Source organism: Orcinus orca, chromosome 9 (assembly GCF_937001465.1).
Source record: "Orcinus orca chromosome 9, mOrcOrc1.1, whole genome shotgun sequence".
Lineage (NCBI taxonomy): Eukaryota > Metazoa > Chordata > Mammalia > Artiodactyla > Delphinidae > Orcinus > Orcinus orca.
In genome coordinates this window covers 48907189-48928264 of record NC_064567.1, presented here as the reverse complement: position 1 = coordinate 48928264, position 21076 = coordinate 48907189, and the positions used below count along the sequence as shown (strand labels likewise).

The 21076-nt window shown below is 35.0% G+C and overlaps 1 protein-coding gene across 1 annotated transcript in view; it reads right to left on the bottom strand.

Moving 5' to 3' along the window:
- SKAP2 (src kinase associated phosphoprotein 2) overlaps nucleotides 1–20709 on the bottom strand; it is a 150130-nt gene extending 129421 nt beyond the window's left edge. The window contains exons 1-4 of the mRNA XM_033420578.2: nucleotides 20450–20709; nucleotides 10962–11067; nucleotides 10324–10349; nucleotides 2820–2927 (exon numbers count right to left, since the gene is read on the bottom strand). Of these exons, the coding sequence (XP_033276469.1) occupies nucleotides 2820–2927; nucleotides 10324–10349; nucleotides 10962–11067; nucleotides 20450–20516 (307 nt within the window). The 5' untranslated portion in view covers nucleotides 20517–20709. The remainder of the gene's footprint in view (nucleotides 1–2819; nucleotides 2928–10323; nucleotides 10350–10961; nucleotides 11068–20449) is intronic.
- Nucleotides 20710–21076: the final 367 nt, after the last annotated feature.

Below are 21076 nucleotides of genomic sequence, written 5' to 3'. Positions count from 1 at the left end.
ACCCTTTATCAGTTCACAATAACCTACAAGTGAACTCTGCCTGTTAGCATGCAGCAAGTTATGATTTTGCTATCAATCAGGCAGTTGGCCAATAAAAAAAAAAAAAGGCAGGCTGGAAACAGCGTGTCTGGCAGGGTTTGAAGACTTTGTTTTTGTTTTCTGTTTTCATTTCCTTTCAATTTCTATAGGGTGTCTGGACCTTGTGAGATTATGCATTATTCTCCTTGGCTGTGATTTAATTGCTATCAGCAATCAAGTCGAAGCATCACTGAAGTGTGCTTGAATTTCATTAGAAGATATAACTTATGCTACTTTCCTACAGTACCTAATAAACCATAAAGAAACCAAAACACATATGGCTTGAGGGAATAACTGGAAAATTAGGTAGCCATTTGGGAACTGAATGAACTTTTGAACCAGAGGAACAGAGAAAAAGAAATATTAAAGGAAAAGACAAACTTAGAATGCACACAGAGATGTGCAGGTTTGACCTTTATAGTACCTTGAAAATTACATTAGCATTATGAAAAATACATATCATGTTTGTAGTTTATAATCCATCAAAGTTCAGATATTTTGTTAGTGCCTACCATAAGGTAAAAGTCAAAAGGACAAAACAACAATCTGATTTGACAAAAGGCCTTTTGGTGACCTGTGCTAATTTAGTTATACTTGTTGTTAAATGCATTATCATTTTATAATTAACATATCATTAGACTAAGGTCACACAATGACGGAAAATTTATTCAGCAAAGGAAAGAGAACACATATAACGATTAAGCTGCAGGAAGAAAAACTAATATGACTAGATGATATTTTAGAGTGGAAATTAAAAGTTCAAGTGGTAGTTTTAAAATTAATTTAGAGTATTCTTAGAAGAAAATGTAAAATTATCAAAAACAGCATTATTTATATACCAAAAATGAATAATACTAAAAGTTAAATTTTCAATCTAAGAATTGCTTACATAAACACTGATGAAAATGCAATATTTAACAAAAATTTAAATGTTACACATAAATATAATTTATTAAATAATATTCAAATATTGGTAATGTTTTAGCAATAAATCTTTTTCATGCTATTAATGTATTTTCTTTATATTTGGTTATGAAAACAAACATAATAAATTATTTACTCATAAGAAAAAGACAATAATCCTGTAAATGATTATTTACAGGATTATTTACGTGAAATACAATAGCAATTCACTTTTCCTAACAAATCACTGGCTCTCACATATATTTAATTGTTGGATTTCTTAGGTTGTAATTTTTTCAAGATGGCACATAATGCTTCCTGGTACATCAAAATATCTATGCTACTTTGAGAAATCCTGAGCATATATATTCTATGAATATGTATCCATATCTATATATTATCCTGAGTATAAGTACTCTCTATATATGTATACATACAAACATACTCATTTCTATCTACCAATGTTTTCCAGAGAAGCAAAACAAACCATTGTAATGTGTCTGAAAAATAGTTCAACTCAAATAATAATTCATTGTTTTGCCTGAAAATATTACTTCATCGATTATAAAACATTTTCTAGTAGAAATGCTTTTGAAGATCAGGTTAGAAGGGGTAATGCTCTGTTTCAGATAATAAGTGTGACTGAAGAAAAATGTGCATCTTTTTAAAAACTAGACAATCTAAGAGAAAGAAATTCTTTCCTTTTAAAAATAGATATTAAATGTTAGCCAAAATGTAAAAATTCAACATAAAATGGATATGATTATTGTTGCTACACACTGTACAAAGTTCTGAATATAAAAAAAAGCTTGTGTTGTTCTGAATCAGTGGTTAGAATGTTTATCACTTATGCATGTACTTGACTTATCCCTGTTCTGCAGTAGACATAATTTTATACCTCATAAAAGCAATTTATGTTTCCAAAGGGAATAATCTGGATAACATAAAATGTGGAGTGCTCTGTTGCAGGAAGCATATTTTCATTCAGCAATTGTATTTAGAGATGGAACTGCACAGTTTGATCATCATATAGTGGCAGAAGGCATTATTCATTTCTATGTCTATGTGAAGCTTTGAGTGCCACAAATTAATATGCATGGCTAATTTATCAATACACATTCTTAATTTGTACCTATATATCACCCTTATAGGTCTCTATAATTCAGATGCACTCAACTGGGTGGCATAACAGAAAAAGCACATGCTACACTAAAAACAAGTTTCATAACTTTGGCAAGTTTTTAAAAATTAATAAGAAATAAATAATCAATTTTATTACCATTTCAATTCATACAAAAAACTATAATATTACTGTGTAATATAGGATATTTTTAAATGACAATCAGAAAAATGAAAATGTATTATTAAAAGAAGCATTTGATGGAAACCTGTCTCAATGAGAGAAGGCAATGTAGGAATAATTAATTTAATATTTTATGAACTCATTTTGTATGAAGTTTTCAGGAAAAAAGAGATCAAAAACCTTCTTCATTATTTATAAAATAATGAAATACAACAAGCCATTAAGCAGCACAATAAAATTAAGCAAGAATCTGATAATATCAACTTAACCAACAAACTTACTGATAATGTTCATACGATGATGCAAGCACTCTCCTAAAAATTCAAGTAAAGAAAATTTCCTAGGAAAAGAAAGAACTACATACTTAGGAAAACCACTAGAGAGAGCTCTTCTGTTCCTTAAAAGGTTCTGGTAAAGGTAAGTTAACTGAAGCCTCTGTGTTTATCTGCTTTCTGACAAGACCACCACCTTTACACATTGCACTGTTTTGTGTTAGAGTGTCAAGAGGTATATTCTATGGGAAAGTGTCGCATACCATCAGAGGGGGCCTCATCATCTTTATCATATCTTTCTGAGGCTAATGAAATAGTGTCTGGAGGCCCAGCAAAAGGGTCATCGTATTCTTCTCCATCTTCTATATCACCTATAAAAGAATCAGAGAAAAAAAGAATGGATATATGTGTACATGTATGTATACCTGAACCACTTTGCTGTACACCTGAAACTAACACAACATTGTATATCAACTATGCCCCAATATAAAGTAAAAATTAAACTTAAAAATATTATGAAAAAACAAAAACTAATCAGAGAAAAGTCTTTTATAATTTAGCCATCTTTAAAAGTGTTACTTTGTCAAAGAGGTAAATTTTACTATTAAATTCGGTCACTTTCATGGAAAACCAAAGAAAAATTTTTGAACTAGATAAAAACAGATCCTATTTTAATGTATATTCGCTGTAACTTAGCTAAAGTAAGTTTTTGAAAGTCAGTACACAACTGCTTCTTTCTGTGACAAAAGGATACAACTTCCAAAATTATGATGGTCTCTACAAAGAGGAATTCAAAAAAGTGGAAGCAGGTTAAAACATAGTGTGTAACCAAAACAAACAAAACCAAAATAACAATAACAGCAACCAAAAAAAGCATGGAAAGCACAACAGAGAAAATAATTCAAGTTAATTCCATTTACCTACTCAATAATTGGAAAAATGATGATGAGAAATTGATAATTCAAAGCCATATGAACGTTTTATGTTTTCATTAAAAATCACAGATTATATTAGAATAGATTAAAAATACTCAGTTGTGTTTTCAAGAGCAGGAATCTTTTACGGAAAAACTGCTTTAAAACTCATATAAACCTTTTAAATTCAAACAAGGTGATTTACAAACTAGACACTTTTGATTTTGCATTCAGTGATATGTTACTTTATTTTTTCTTGTGTTCTGGCTAGTTTTCTAGATGATTTCCAAATCTTAGGCTGATTGGTTGGTTTGAAGTCATTGAATCCCCACAATAAAATCTTGTGGTTTGGGTTTTTTCCATATACTCATTTAGAATAATTTTTTAAAAGAGTGAATCAAACATTTGCTATATCCCAGTTATATCTAAGCACTCATTCTTCATCCATATTGAACAACAAGGAAAAAGGTATGCTTAATACCATATAAATGATCTGTTAACAATTCAAGTTACTTGTTAAAAATTCAAGAGAAAACCAGCCACCTCACCTAAAAGTCATAGTGGAAAATCTCCCTAGGAATCCTAGAGTGCCTATAGTATTACTTTTAGATCATAGTTGCTAGGCAGATCCAGATTAAAGCTACCTGGCTCTCCAAAAGGATATTTGTATCCTCTGACATGTATCTGATGGCTTGCACCCTACTTTCACCACATTTTTGGTAGAGGAAAGAGCCTCTTTCAAGACAACACTTTCAAAATAATAAAAACCAATATTCATATCTACTTTTTTAAATTTTGATATTTTATCAGCATTCATCATCCCTACCCTACCCTGAAAGTAAAGATATCTCCCATCAGGACAATAAGAGCAGAATATAGAGATGACTATCTTATTGTCCTTAGTGATTATACCATTATGTGTACATACATGGTGATGTTTCTTCCCCAATTAAAATTCCAAGAAACATGTACAAATACTAGTCATTCTTCGGATCTTAATTTCTCTTTCTTTCAAGATGTTCAAAGTACTTCTTAGAACATTCAGTGATCCCTTATAATATTTCTCTTATGGAAAGAAGAGTGGTCTGATTTAAAATATGAGGTAAGAGAGAACCTCATAAAAAGTGCTAGTAAAAATATGTTTGAACATAAAATGACAGCTCATGGAATACACAGTAGTAAAGATCACAAAATTCTCAACTGCTCAAAATTGCTAGAATATCCTTATATTCTTAATAAAGTAAGAATTTTTATGTTATGAATTTTCTAAGGATATTTCAAATCATGAACTATAAATCTTGCTATGAAAAAAAAGTATTAGCACACTTCGACTACATCACCATAACTTAGCACTTAGCATATTACACTATTAAGAATACAGAAATATAACAATAAAGCTAATGATTCTATGGAAAGGATTTTGAAAAAATTCAGATGCTCATGCTTAAATCTATTAAACTCTGTGTGGAAATAAACAAAAAAATTTCTTTAAGTTCTGAACATCAGAATTAGTTTATTATCCTTTGATAATATCCATTATATATTTTTGTGTATATATCCATGTATGTACACATACACACACACACACAGCAAAAACATCATTATTAAAGCTATAAATTCAATAATATTTAATATAAGTTAAGACCGTTCTACGCAAATTAGTCACTGACATGTTAAAGACCTCTGTGGGTTTTGGTTTTGTTCAAAAAAAAAGAACACTTTTTGGATTATAAAGTGAAATTGTCTTCAATTTACCCATTCTAAGAACTGCAGTTCATTTCAAATGTTGGGTTTTTAAAAAAAAAATACTGTGATATTTATATTTATCTAAGACAAAATAAATTAAGTACTGCTACTGGCCTCATTTGTCCCCTCCCCAACCCCCCTTTTTTAAAGCTTTCCTTGAATTTAACTCAGAAAGTAAAGAATAAGCATCCCTGTGGCATCTGTATAGGGTTATTCCCTTTTTAACTTGCATTAAGTTGAAAAAACACATCATTTTTCAAAACAGTCTTCTTCATTTTACTGTTGTTCCAGTGATGATCCACCCCTTTTCCCCCCTCCCTAATTATATTTTTCAACTCAACAAAGAGCTGCTATATTATAAGGAGCTTTAATTGAACACAGGGGTCGCTGTTGAGCAGTGCAAAGCATTTTTTCTCCCCAGGGGCTGAGTACTTGCAACTTATACCTGCAAAGACTTCGATAAATTAAAAGGAAAATGTTCAACTTGTGTTTATGTAATAGAAAACTGAACTCCAAAGCAACAATGGGCATCAGGTAAACGTATCCAATACAATTTACAGACATAATTGAAAGCGTTACATCCTAATCAGACATCTAAAAGAAAAGCATGCTCAAATGAAATGTCTACAGAATCATTAGTTGGCAGCCATTCTATTACCATCACACATAATGTCAGTGGTGCCTTGAGCCTGTGCCAATGACAACAGCATAAATTTTGCATCTCATTTCTATGGTCATAAAATTAATGATCAGTTTAAAAATACTTCTTTGTAAAAGTTATTGCGCAAAGAAAAGACATGAATGTGTCCCTGTTATGTACTCAGAAGGATAATTATAGGGTTGTTGCTCATTAATACTGTTTCTTGTTTCCCTAGAAAAGCATTTGATTTATCCCACAACTTTCAAAAGTTTAATTAATGACACAAAGTTAACAGTCTAAAAGACAATGATCCAAGACTTCTTGTCCTGTAATTTCATTGGCAAGTTAAATAACACATCAAAATCAAGGCTTAGGCGTATCACAGCAGCATATTTCTTTGAAAAATATTTTTAAATTTTTAATAGTTGGGTTCAAATTACTATTATCCCTTCTTTTTTATATGGCTCATGGTCAATTAACATTTCCTAAATGCCTGGAGATAAAGCCCTACAGCAGTTCAACAGTCATGATCCCACCATTGAAGGTGATTTAACCAATCTACTGCTTGTTTTGGCAAATACAGTTCTATTTTGAACGCAATCAGGTAAACAGTAAACTAAATAATATACCTAAAATTCAGACGATAACCATTCCCTTTTACAGAGAATGAAATGTAAACTTGGTGGGGAAAGTTACTTGAGTCAAAAATATTAATTTCTAATTTTCTACTCAGTTCACTTGTCCAAAATAATTTCTCAAGTGATAATATACAGCTATGAATGGACATAAACATTTAACTTGTCATTTCTCAAGGGAACCTGTAGTTTAATTCTTAAAAATTTGGAAGATTTAAGTCACCACAAATAAGATTCTCTTCATAACTCTTCTACCATAGAAGGGCTAATTTACGGCATGCAAACGTGAGGCGGAATTTTAAAGGAAGGACACCATTCCTCAAGTACTACCTTTGAAACAGACTTCTACTACTATAGGCCCCGTAATCTCAAACATGCTTAACACATTTGTATAAGGCCAGAGATGGGGGGTGGGGGTAAGGGAAGCTGCAAGTTATTTGCTCAGATTTCACTGGGGAGCTAACTTTCAACAGAACATATACTATGTTAGGAAGAGTAAAGGAAACGAAGTTAAACGTCATCTCAACTTCTGACTTTTCTGCTGTTCTCAAGGATTCCATCAGAACAAACTAAAATGGGTCCCTTCTTATCTAACAGCCCTGTTACTCAAAAAACTAGTTTAGTCCATAAATAAACTTAATAATACCAATGAGGTCAAAGGAAATTGCTTTCTAAGTAAACCTATTCATATTTAACAATATCAATGGAGTTTTAGGATAAAATCTGCTAAATAAATGTTTTAATTTAGAGGGAAAATATTTTAAAGGAGAAAATGAGAGCTTTTTAGTTATGACATCTAAAGAGAATTGAAAACAATATATTCACATTTTTTAAAGCTGTAGACACCATATTTGAAAAATATTCTCTTGAAATATTTGTCTCATGTTAATATGCATACCCTTCCTCTAGTAATTTATGGTTTCCTCAAAATTTATTTGAAAACTGAATTATAAATCAAGATTTACTAAATCCTCTTGATACATGAACTTGAATCTGAGAATACACATTAATATAACACTTATTGAACACTGACTATGTGTCATGCATAGGTATCTTCACATTATCTTATTCTATAAAGAAAATAATAATACCAAAATCATCACTGGAGTAAAACAAGCCTAATATAAGGGCAAGATACAACTACAAGTAAAACTTGTTTATCATGTACCTAATATATATTAGAAAATTCTATTTTATACTCAGTCAGTAACACCTTTACTCAAGTAGTAATATATTTTCATCCCCAAAATAATTATTTCAAGTCACATTTAAGAGCGCTATGACCTTATGATGTGACAGAGAACAAATTCTGAAATAATCATAATTGTAAAATAATTCTAAAATGAGCATAATTCTAGTGCATGAAGCCTGTATTTAGGAGTATACTTTATATTACTAGGCTACATTGTAACTAAGAATAAAAAACTAGCGTTAGATAGTTATTCTGTCATGTACAATATCTAAAGACTATAAGAAGAGATGTGAGAGGAAAGGAAGAAGGATAACAGACATCTGTGAACATTAAAGTAACTAATAACTCACTTATTTGAAACAAATAAATGTGAATTAATTCATTTTATTTAAGAACTCTATTCCAGGTCCTTTTTTCTCCCAACAATGATATTAAAATGGTACTTAACCATCATGTAAAAAAAAAAATTATGTGAAACAAATAGGAGTATAAAGGTAAAAAGCAGGAAAATAGCCTCTGGTCACCTCATTGTGACCCTATATTGACCTGAGAGAGAGAAAGAGAGAGAGGGGAAACAGCCAAAAGGATTTCTGCCCAGGTCTCCTTGGATGAAGACAATCCAAAAGCCCCAAGAAGAAAATGTAGGAAAAAAAAGAAAAGCAGCATTATCAAAATATACTTAGATGAATTCACTTTATTCACTGTAGAGATCTGGTTATTAATAAATTCCTGTTTTTAAAAAATATGTCTTTTGAGCAATTGCTTATTCAACTATTAAGCCTGTACTAACTTCCCTTTACTATTTCTAACAAACTACAGAAATAGTCTTTTTAGAACAGTCGAATTATACTTCGAGGGTAGAATGGCATAAAATTACTCAGCTTCTCATATTTCTCCAAGGTATGCATCTAATTTATCCACAGGTTTACTTTTGAGCAGGCATTCTTGGTGATTAGTTAACTCAATACAGCAGTATTGAAATACAAATGACTTATTCAGAGGAAAATGATTATGGGGAATCTCTGAATTCTGTGTTATTTGCAATCTTATTCTTGGCTCATTTTTCAATTTCTATCAAATACTATATAAACTTCCATTCTCCTTAGAGACAAAGAATGTATCTCAGTAATGTAATTTTAATATCCACACACCTGAACAAGTCCTAAACCAGAATACCAAAGGGAAAGTTCCTACCCTATTATTGAATCATATGCAATTCTACATATATGACTTTATACTATCACATTTTCTTAGCTTAAAAATGTTTAACGTACAAATAATTAAGTCACAGTGAGAGTCCAATAAGTAACCACTAGAACAAAATGTGCCTTTTAAGAAAAAAGGCAGAATCTGATACGCAATATTTCCCCTATAAACAGTGCACTGTATAAAAGTTATCATAATTCAAATGCATAAATTCATTATTTCTATACTCAACTAAGCAAAATACAACATGATTAAACCCACAGTTTAGGATTCATTATAGAGAACAAAGAAGTAGGTACTTGTGGAGAGGAGGAGTTTCCTGCTCTTCCCTCTATTTAACAGTGTTAAAAAATTTAATACGGAAAAAAATCTCTTCTTATTTCCTCTAATCACAACAATTGTGATGACTTAATGTGAAAAGAAACTGTGGTTTCCTTTTAACTGATTTTAGGTTTGTCTGGTTAAGTAGCTGGTTTATTGAAACCGTCATTACTCTCTCACTTATCAGTTGGCAGAGATATGAGTTACTCTGTGGTATCTGCTAACCCCAGTTAGAAGATGCCACACTGCTTCCCCCAAACGCAGAGCCTAGCTTCACATAGTTAACTGACCTCATGTTGTGACCCTCATACCAGCATCCACAGGCTTCAGGTCATGACCTATGAATTAGCATCATGGAAGTAAGGGCCATACCAAGTTTCCCTTGCAGAACTGAAGACATGAAATAGTAGAAACTTCCTACGCCTTTCTGGATTTGGTTTTCAGTATGCTAAGCAGCTGTCTCTCAAATCTAAAGGAAGACAATCAGCTTACCAGCATTCTCACATATTTCGAAAAATGAAACTGAATCCCCTTCTTTGAAAATGCCTGTGGCATATATTTATTCATATCAAAAGAATCACAAGAATAATAAAAACCAGCATTTGGAAAAGATTTTACTCATGCTCTCAAACAAAAGTTGATACTGTTTTTAAACCAATTACCTTTTCGAAACATTACCTATGAGCACCCAGCCACAGGCCCTCCTGCTCCCATGACCACTATAAAGTAATCTCTACAGGGTTAAATGGTGTTAGGTTAGTATCTCGCCTCTGCCTCACAAAATTCTTCCATGTGTAACTGCACGTATATACCTTTCTTAACAAACTTCTGCCACAATGAACTCTAAGAACCATAAAACCTAAGAATGTTAAACACAGATTTCTGCATGAAAGATTGTGCAAAAGAAGATTGTGCAGAGTAGATTCTAGATATGTTTTTTAATTTTATTCCCAGCAGGGGGAGCTAGCACTCTCATCTTTAAAGTCTAAGTATACAACACAGAAATTTAAATTTTGACTCCAACTATCAAATTTCAGTATGTGTTAGATTTTCCTACTGAAAATCTCTGCAAGGAAAAAAAAATGTCAAGTTTGACAAAACTTGAAAATTTACCTTTGCCTTGAAATTCCTGAAGGTAGCTGCAAAATAAAGCAAGAACATTATATTTTAAAATAAAGGTTGACAAATCAAAACAAGATCTAATCAATGGCAATAATTCAAATCTATTTTAAAATCTATATTGTAAATATAGATTTAGAGAAAAAACTACTTCCTATCCTGAAATGATAATTCCAAAAGGCTTATGGATTTATAATAAAGGTATTTTTAAAGACTTAAGTTACAGTAGTAAAACCAGAATATATCTTTAATACATACAACTTAAATTACATTTATTCATTTGAGTGTCTGGAGGTATCTTCCGTATTTATGTTAAAATTCTCAACCTACCTATGTCTGATCAGTTAGACCAAATATATCCTCAAATAATCAAAATAAACAGTTGGATTTTGCTAGAATGCTTAGAAAAATACATAATCAATAGGCTTCACAAAAATGGTATTATGATAAGCCTGCCTGTTTTTAAAAACTATTATAGTAGAAATATAGTTTGTCCTTTAAAACTACTTCAAACCAATTAAATTAGAACATAAAAAATTTAATCCCACAATAATCAGTCCTTCATTAAAATGTTAATTACAGCGTTTCTTATAAGTAAGAAATAAGTAATAAAAGGCAAGTAAGTGACTTACATAGACTTTACATCTTTTATCTTCTTAATAAGGGAGTCTCTCTTTTCCTTTGCTTTCTTGGATAAATTTTCCCCTCTCAGTACGTCTGCTACAAATGTTTCAACATCTAAACCATGAAATATAAGAAAAAGGATACAAATTATAGGAAAGAATCATTTTTTTGTGAAGACAAATAGGACAATGATTGTTTCTACCCATAAGTGTTAGTATCTGTACAATTTGTTACAGTTTTTTATCAATCCAAAGCATAACAGTTGAAGTATGTTTCAAATACTAAATTGGACAAATCTGTTCACCTCTTAGCTAATAAAATGTGTATGCTCTACTTATGCTTAACACAGCGAATGCTATTTGAATGTTTAGCATCATTAAACCAGGAAGAAGCACGCAAGTTTTAATAAACTATGGTGCCCCATAAACAAATTCTCTGTATAAAAGCAAGTGCAGAGCTTTCATGCATGTTACTATCATTTTTTAGTATTTTGTAAGTTCCTGTATGAACAGGTCATTCATAATATTATACCAATATAAGCTAATGTCTCTGGCGAAGGCATCCTTTTCCCAGTGTAATCAATTTTCAGGTATATGCAGCGCTTAATGCTTTAGAGGAAAAACAAATCCCTTTTGCTAGCCAAGATTCCCAAATCAAACCCTCCTCTTTCCTACCTGCCCCACCTACTTTGGCCAGCTATTCTCAAATAAAAAAGATAATCAGTTGTGTGGTTTTGTGTGCTCTTGCTTCCTGCCTTGGCATTACTACCTGGAAATATTTCTTTAAATAAAGGAAAAAGTGGCAAAATAGATTTAGCCACTATTTTAAAATATAGTAACCAAGAGATAAGACTTCTATGGCCTCATATAACATTTTCACAAAGCCTCTTTTTTTTTTTAATTCAGTAAACTTCTAAATTATTCTGCTTTCTAATTCTCTCTGGTATACAATTCCACCAAATCCTTATTGGTTTGATTTTAAAATAGCCCCACTCTTATTGTTCATGAAATACTGTAAAAGTTTAAATTAACTTTATATTCAGAATTTCAAATGTCACTTTGAGGTATCTAATGTAGAAGATACCATTAAAAAATTTTCAGTAGGTATGACTATAAACCACCCATATTTCATATTGAAGAGATGTGTATATGTTTTACTTTCTTTTTATTTAACTAATTTGTCTCCTATTTCACACTGATAAAAAGATGGTATCAAAACATACAATAATATTATACTTAATTCAAAGCAGTATAGCAAATAGTCTTTCAACTGTACTTACAATTAGCAACTTAAAACCTAGTATTTGAAATAGAATGTTACAACTGATTTTAAATTCTTGATTACAAAAGTATGTTGACCCAAGGAGTGAAGCTGATTAAACTGTTATTCTATTCATTCATAATAAATTGTGTAAAAGTGATTCTTCACTAAATCAATATAAGTGAAATCATTAAAATTTAGTCTTGGAATAATTCTAAGTAGCTTTCTGGTTTGAAGTCCATCACTGACTAATGTTAAAAGTAACTATCAAAATGAAACAAAAGCAAAATGTCACAGCTTCTCTTTCCTTGAGCTGTCCCTATTTTGAAGAGGGGGACACAGAGACATAATCCAGTACCAGTGCAAATTGGACCCACACTTCTAAAGTGAGTTCAAAATAATGAGACATAAAAAAGCACTCTTCTCTTTTGTATGTACCCAGAGGAGCAAGGCAACCTCTGGACATTCAGATATTAGCTGAAATGGAAAAGATCATTGGCTTCTCTGAGATGGCTCCAATAAATCTACTGAGAAACTGGAGTAAGAGAAGGAGTAGCACCTCTACTGCTGATTCTTTCTTCCAGCCAGACTCAATACTTGGAAGAATCACTGGCATAACGATTGGTAGTTTGCTTAATGTTACTTTCACTCAGTGTTTGTCTTTAATTCCCTCATCCACACGAGTATTTAATTGCCTATTTTACATTTTCATTATACAATACAAGTTTAAGCAAACAGGATCTCTTTTCTATCTCCGGAAGCAATAACAGAACGAATTACAGCCCGAGTTATTTCTTTAAAAGGTCTTTTCAGTTGTATAAAAACTCAGAAAACAAAAAGCTGTAATGTTCTATATAGAGTTTCCTAACAGTGCCAAAAACATTTTTAAATTATTGAGCTATGCTATTTTGTGAGGAAATACTTGTTGAAGGAGTGAGACTGTAGGAAGAATCTGTGTTGTTTGTTTTCTGAGTGGGAGGAGATTCAGAGATTGCGCAAGGGAAAAATTCTATATTTTTAGAGTAGTCAATGTATTTATTCCTAAACTTCTGCCACAAAAGGGGTTTAAGGCAACTGAAAAGATTTAATAAACACTGATTTTTAAAAATTATTTCACAAACGAGATGTGGAAAGCGTACAACCTGCTTTCTGGTTTTTTTTTTGGTTTTTGTTTTTAACAAATAAGAACTTCATAGTGGAAGCGATTCCTGCAATAGTCTTGGTTTGTTGGTGCCCACAGACTCAATTGGTTTTCAAGTTTTTGAAATCCGGGTTTTTTCTTAAAATCCATACTGTGCCCATTTATTTTGAAATCGAACGAAACCAGTCTCTCCTAGGCACAGGAGACCCTCTGGACGTGCCCGCGGCCTTCGCCGAGCCCCTGCGCAGAGCCCCGACCCCGTTCCCCCGGCGCAAAGACGTAGCGGGTGCTGGAAAGTTACTCGGCCTTCACCGGGAGATGCTCGGGCTCCGCCGTCCGAGACACTGGGAGTGTTAAACCCCAGGGTTCCCGTCATTGGAGCTGTGAGCAGGGAGCACTGGTTTGGGGCAGCGCCCTCGCCAGACAAATGGGACTGGATCTGCGGCTTTGTAGCTCAGAGCCAGGGTAATATTTCAAAAGCGAGCAATAAAAGTCCTGGGCGACTCAAGCACTCCCCTGGCTGGTTGGAAAAGAGATCTGAAGCTTTTTATTGTGCTCTGAATAGCCCTGCAAACGGTAAACTAGCGAGCGCTTTAGCCCTCTTCTACCTTCCTTTAGGGGTCATGTCCCTCTGTTAATATGTAGATTTCACTGACTCCAGACTGCCTGTAATTCGGGGAACAGCCGTAATTCGATTACAAGAAAAGGTCAGCCTGCCTCCTCGCTGGCCTCTTGGCCTGGCGAGTAAGACAGAATTCCTCTTTCTCACAGGAGGGATCTCGGCTCACCCGCGTCCTCCACGGGAGAGGAGAAGCTTAAGGACCCACCCGGCCACGTGGAGAAAGCGCAGTTCCGGCGCCCTCTAAGCCCCAGGTCTAATCCCTACCGCCGCTCCGCGCTTCGTCACGTAGACCGCAGGTCGCATTTAACCCCAGAATTGGCCCCATCTCCATCCGCCTCTGCCCTGCAAGTCATCACCAAGGAAAAAGTTACTCAGCGAATACAAATGTGGTGGTGATTTTTGCTCCTGTTACACCTTAGCATTGTCAGAGCAAACCTGATCTCCCGGTACAACTGTAAAGATCTGGGGGAGAAGGCCGCTGGAAAGATCTGATTTACAACCGCTCTGTAGATAAACGTTAAGGTCTGAAAACAAAATTAAAAGATGACATCATGTCTTGGCTCAGCAATCCTCAAGCAGTTTAAGTTAGAAACTTCTCAATAGCCATCGCAACCCCTAAGAGGCAAATACTTAGCACACACCAAATCATCTAGTGGTACTCAAATTTTCCTTTTTTTTTCTTTTCCTGTACATATGGACCCCCTAGAAAAACTGCCACTCATCTCCCCCTAGAGCCCGAGAGGCTAGGACAGGTATCTAACACACATAAGCTAACAGCTTTCTACCGATTTCCATACTAATTACAGTTTCAAGGTGAAACCACACAAGGTTACGACAGTTTTTAAATTCTTGCAAACTATAAACTGTCGGCTCCTCCAATCTGAGTACATAGCACAGGTTCCAACTCTTTAAGAAAGCCGGGGTTTGACCACTTGCCCTCACCATCCTCCACCGTGGAATATGACTTCCAGGCTGGAGGTTGTAAACAGTCACAGAGGTAACACCTGGTCTCTTCTGCCTAGTCCTCCAACCAACCGATACCTCACCTCCCTGGGCAGGCATGCAAGTGTGCAGGCACAGGCGCACAGGCGCACGTGCGCGCACACACACACACACACACACACACACACACACACACACAGCCTCTGTGATGGCCTGAATTGTATAGCAGAGGGGGCAAGAATTAGAGTGAATCCACTACCACATGCTCAGCCCCAGATCAATGAATAAGTGTAAAACCAGTCAAACCATACCCCAAATGGCTTTACGACTTAATTCCACAGCTTTCTCTACTTTATGAACTGGACCAAGTTGTACTTTGTATTCACTGAGGTGCTATCACTAAACTTAACAAGAATCTCAGCCTAGAATTTAAGTTGGCATCAGAACAAAAAGAGAAGCTTTTCTTCTCTGTTAAAGGAGGGTATGGTCTGACCAAACACCTACTGGTGAAAACATAAAAATCAGTTAAACTGGGCACATGTAGACCAATTAAGCTAAATGCCCAAATTTGGAAAATAGCTAATCAAAAAGTTATTGATAGCTCTAATAAATGTATTTCTCTTGTTTTCCCAGCACCTTTACAGGTTATGGTTGAACTGTGGACTTTTCAAACATGGAAAAAGAGACAGGAACAAGCACAAGGAGTTCTCAAAGTATGATAGGAAAAACGTACCCGAGTCTTACAATCCAATCATCTGATTACATTTTCAAAATTGGCTTTGGAGGCTAAATGACTTATTTTGGTGGAAAGCTGGACTGTTGAAGGATAGAGATGAATATTTTTCACCTCTAAAAGATAACTCGATGAATAGCACCTTATAATCATCAAAATCTCTTTACCACACATTTTCAAAGAAGCCACAGTGAATAAAACATTAGTCTGAGATTTACACTATATTCACTGTTAGGTATCATGTATTGTAATGTGTTCACTATGTGATTGAAAAAGAAATGTAAACTCAGCGGAATGAAAAAGATAGACTTGGCTTTCATTGAAAAAGACAAACTAAGTGAATAATGAGTATATAAAAACTAGCCTATGCCACTTTTATCACCCATATATGACACTTAATCTTAAATTTATGAGAGACAACTGAACTGTGTTTCAAATCACCAGAGGCTTTTCCCACTCTGATGTTTCTGTCTTCTTTCTAGTAATACTTTAATGCTGATAAAGTACAGCTAAGCTCATTAGGAAATTTTTATATACTTCTCTCTTTTAGAATATTTAGATTTCTTTTTTAAAAGGAAACCAGTGATAATTTGGATTGGGTAACTATAAAATTGTGCATACTAGCATATTATCAAGAGCTTTATTTAGTAATCTGAGATGAAAATACTTTAAAAGGAATGTCATGAAAAAAAAACAAGACAGCCAAAGATCCTCTCCCAAGAAAAAACAGAATATTGTATGCTTAACATAGGCAAATCATTTTCCTAACATCACATCTAAGTCATCTATGTTATTTGACCCATACAAGAAACTATAACTTTCTAGTCCCTTGATTTACAAACATATATTCCTATTGCTAGAAGAGAAAAATCTTAGGGGTGTCACGGACTGATTTCACTGCAAGATCAAAGGTTCTCATATCAACTTTAAACTCATTAGTTATTACTGCCAAAATGGGGCAGGCTTGTTCTTGCTCTATAGGAAAATCCAGGTGCTAAAGAAGTAGGTGACTATTGCTGACTCAGTAGGTGGCACTCTTCCCTTTACATACTCAGCCAATGCCCCAGAAGGAAGTTATGGGACACTAGATACACCATAAATGATTCTCATAAGAAAAATAAAACCGAAATGTTGACCAAACTATAAATGGAACTTTGGAAGGGTCGAAATCAAACCACACTATTCTCAGCATTGAAAAAAATTCGACCTCTATCTCAACTGAATTCCGTTCTTTACCTAGTGTCCCTAAAGGGATTATCAATTATGTGTGAAGATTTTTTAAAATGTCCTGGAAATCCTCAATAGAGGAAAATGCAATATTTCTAATCAAGACTGCCAAGTGAACAAAATCTCAGGGGCACTTTGCACACACCACTGTGTTTATTGTTGGTTTGGTTTGGGTTTGATTTTTCACAGTATACAAACAACCATCATTTTCTTCAACATTGGTTTCATTTTCTAACTCAATAAAAAGACACTAACATTTTCTTACAGCTTTCCTTTTTAAATATTGTTGTCCTAAAACAAATGAATGAGAATATCTAACTGCAAACCACCAAGAGTCCAGTATTCAAAGGGCGATTAAAAAAATCAAGGGGATTGGCGGTGGGGGGTGGCGAGCAGTGGTTCTAATTCCTCTCACTTTCTTGCCTGCCTGGAGGAAAAACTCACATAAATCAAGATTATTCTTGCTGTTCATCCTAGTCAAAATATTTGGATGTGGGAGAAGATTAAATGGACAAGATTTGGGATAATCCTTTGATTCTAATTATCCCAGCTAAACCTGTTCTTCCATTGTGGTGAAAAAAAATTAAAGGTTGCCTGGAGTGCATATGGCAGTTCCCAATTTACTTTTAACAACAAAAATCTGTAAACCTTTTTCTATTCATGGGACAAGAAAATAATTCAACACTTTTATAAAAAATATAGGCTATCAATATTTAATATACTGATTCCACAGAAATAAAAATAACTAATGGTCAAACTATATAGCCACTTTTTCAAGAGCATCATTAAATGTGAGGTAAGAATGATAACCTCTATGGATTTTTGCATTTCTAAAGAATTTTTTTTAAAGGGAAGGAATCAGAAGGAGGGGGGAACAAATATTGAAAAGGAAGCCTAAAACAGGTATAATCAGAGGAAAAAATAAAGAGAATAATAAATTGATAAGAATACATTTGAGCACCTACCTCTATCAAGCAGCTGAAACGTCAAACATTTAACACATATGGCATAATGATTTGGATAAAGGGAACATGGAACGCAATGGGAAATGTCCAAAACATCTTTTTTAATAGGCATTATCTTTTGACTTTATATTCTTTTCTTCTGAAGGGATTTTAATGCCTGAAAAGTTTAGTTCCTTATCTTCTGTACCCTGGAATTCTAGCATAGCGCCATGCATTCTAAGAGTGCTCAACTGTTAGCTACAACCACCACTGCCAATATCTCCTTCTTACTTTCAAAGAAGGAACTAGGTAAGCCAGCAATATCTTTAAAATTCAAACCAATGTCAACTCTCCCTCTATAGTTTTAATAATTTTAAATCTAACCATGTCCTATTACCCAAACACTTGAATAATGCAAATGGTCATGCACAATCCAACAGAATTTTTTGGATAAAAAAATGTGAAAAAAAATTGCTCAGAGCACTTATTCTTGAAACCTTTCCTACCTCAAAAAAAGACTTTAATTAAAGTCAACCATAAAATGTTAACCATTTTCTTTGAATGATTAGTTTAAAAAGAAAACTGACAAACACTGGTTCACTTGTTTCATTTATTTACAATTTATATCATATATATTTCCTCATAGCCATACCTCTTGAAAATATCCTCTGAAAATAAAGTATAAGTCAAATTTGTAATCAACAAAATTTTAGTGTTTTATTATTTGTTTTTAATACTTCATGTGTTTTAATATGTGATTTGCTTTAAAAGTGTGAAATACTGAAAGTGTCAATAAAATGATTTTTAAAACGCTGATTTCAGACATTATGTAGGTATTATTATCTGATTATCTGATTAAAGAGAGAGAGATGGCTAAAGTATATAGGAAGTTAGCAATGGCAGATAATTTAAATATTATTTAATTCTGAGCTTTCAATTAAATTACGTAAATAAGGGCTACATGAAATATTTGTAATCTATGGGGATCAGAGAATAAAGAGTCCCATAACCCATATATCTTACTATCTGCAAACGTATGACTATGGATCCAGATAGCAAACTGTCTACTGTGGAGCTGTCAAGCTTCAAAAGCATGTACCCAGAGGTTACCCAGTTTACTTCCTAAACTCAAAAATTCACACCTAGAATATCCTGAAAATGGTGACATCTATTTTTAGAGTTATGATAAACAGTTCTCTGACCTGGTGACTAAAATAATATTCTAAGCAAGGAATTCCAGCATAAGTAACAACAAAAATGTTAACTGCAGTAAAGCAAAATCAGCATTCACTTGAAACTCGCATAGAATGGAATAAAAGCTGCCTTAACTCAGCCCCTACAGTTCTTTCAATATTTCCCTTAGTGGTACCCATTAATGACAACAAGCATTTCTTAGAGTAAAACACTGTCCCACCACAAATGCATTCACCACACTGCAATCATGTTCACATAAACATGTCTGCATTCATACGCTATTGGTTTTATTTTCTCTATCATATTCAAGATGCTAACCACCAAAATAGTGTAACAGCATATAAGATTTGGTCTCACAGTGCTCTAACAGTAACTTACTACTTATAATGTCACATTTTAAACACTACTTTAAGAGTTAAAATAAGCAAATTGTAACACAGGCATCTAAGAGAAACTCTTTTAATCCAGTTATTCATGACCAATATTGAAGGATACTAAAGAAACAACTAAAGAAAAGTAAAAATTTTTAATCAAAATTCAGAATTCTGATGTACACATGACAAAGTGAATAATGGGAAGAATTCCAGAGCATCAGGATAGGTAAGATTTGTGCTACCCTAAAACAGATGTATTGTCTTTTCTACCTTGTGCAGAAATACAAATTTTTTAACAGCCCTTAGTGAAAATACACATCTCCATATCAAGTATATTAATGAACTAGCAGTGGATTCATAACAGCCTTGAAGAATGCACCTTTAATTCCTAAGTTCCTATAAATGGTAATTTTAAACTGAAAAGGGGAAGATGAGGGTGCAAAGATGAAGTACTGTACTTTAATCGTGTGACACAGGAAGTTGGACTTTAACACATCCTTCCTTTTTTGTTTTAACATGTTACTCAGGCTGAAGACAAGTGGCTATTTGAGAGTCAGGTTCTCTTCGAAGGTCTCAAATATGGGTGGACTGAATGTAGAAGAAAAATGGGAGTTTTAGAAATGACAAACCCTTTGGTCTCTTTGATCTCTCTCTCTCTCTCTTTCTCTCTCTCTCCTTCTCCTCTCTCTTTGCTCTCTCTCTCTCTCTGATCTCTCTCTCTCTCTCTCTCTCTCTCTCTCTCTCTCTCTCACACACACACACACACACACACACACACACACACACACACAGCGTCTTCACGACGTATACAGAATTGTCCTGATCGCGTTAGTGTAGCCGACAAGAAGGTCCCCACCATCCTCGCACCAAATTTCAACACACACGCCCATTCCCACTCTCAGACCCCACTTCCCCACTCCCAGTCCCGCTCCCACTGGGCAGGAGGCGTGGGGAGAGCGGAGAAGGAAGGGAGAGACTCCGAACGCTTCTGTCCCCACCGGCTCGCCGTCCCCGCGCCCCCGCCCCCGCCTCGTTACCCGCCCCCTTCCCGCTTTTTACCTGCCAACAGGTTCCTAATCTCCTCGGGGAGGGGGTAGGGAGAGGAGGTGCTGCTGGGGTTGGGCATGTTAGGGAGCGCGGGGCGTGCGGGGAAAGGACCTGCGCTGAAAGGGGACTCGACCGGCTGGGGTTGCGGCTGCGACCTAGACTTGGGCTAGGGGTCCCGGTAAGGACAGCGGGGCTACGAGTCCGGACACTGCCGGGCCGACGCTCACAACAAGGAAGTCACTGAAGCCCCAGCCACGGCTGCTGGACTCTCGGCCCAGCCCCGCCCGGCAATTCGGGGCGGGGCAGTGGGCGGGGAGGAGGCCCGAAGGGCCAGAGGGGCCTTAACTGCGCATGTGTAACCCTCGGTTTTCCTCGCCTCCGAAAAAGAGCCCCTGGGCAGGCCACACCCACCGCTACGTAAGGGCGCGGGAGGTGGAGCGGCTGGTGGGAAGGGAGTGGAGTGCGGCTGCATCACCTGATCCAGCGCCTGAGGTGCCTTGCGGCCATTTTTGTCACTGGTACCCCCCGCAACTGCTGACCGTTTCTCCACGGTCCCGGAAAGTAAGGTATCCGTAGTGCCTCCAGGTTTTCCGATCGAGAGACTTCCTGGACCTTAATCAGCCCCGCCAAGGTGTAACA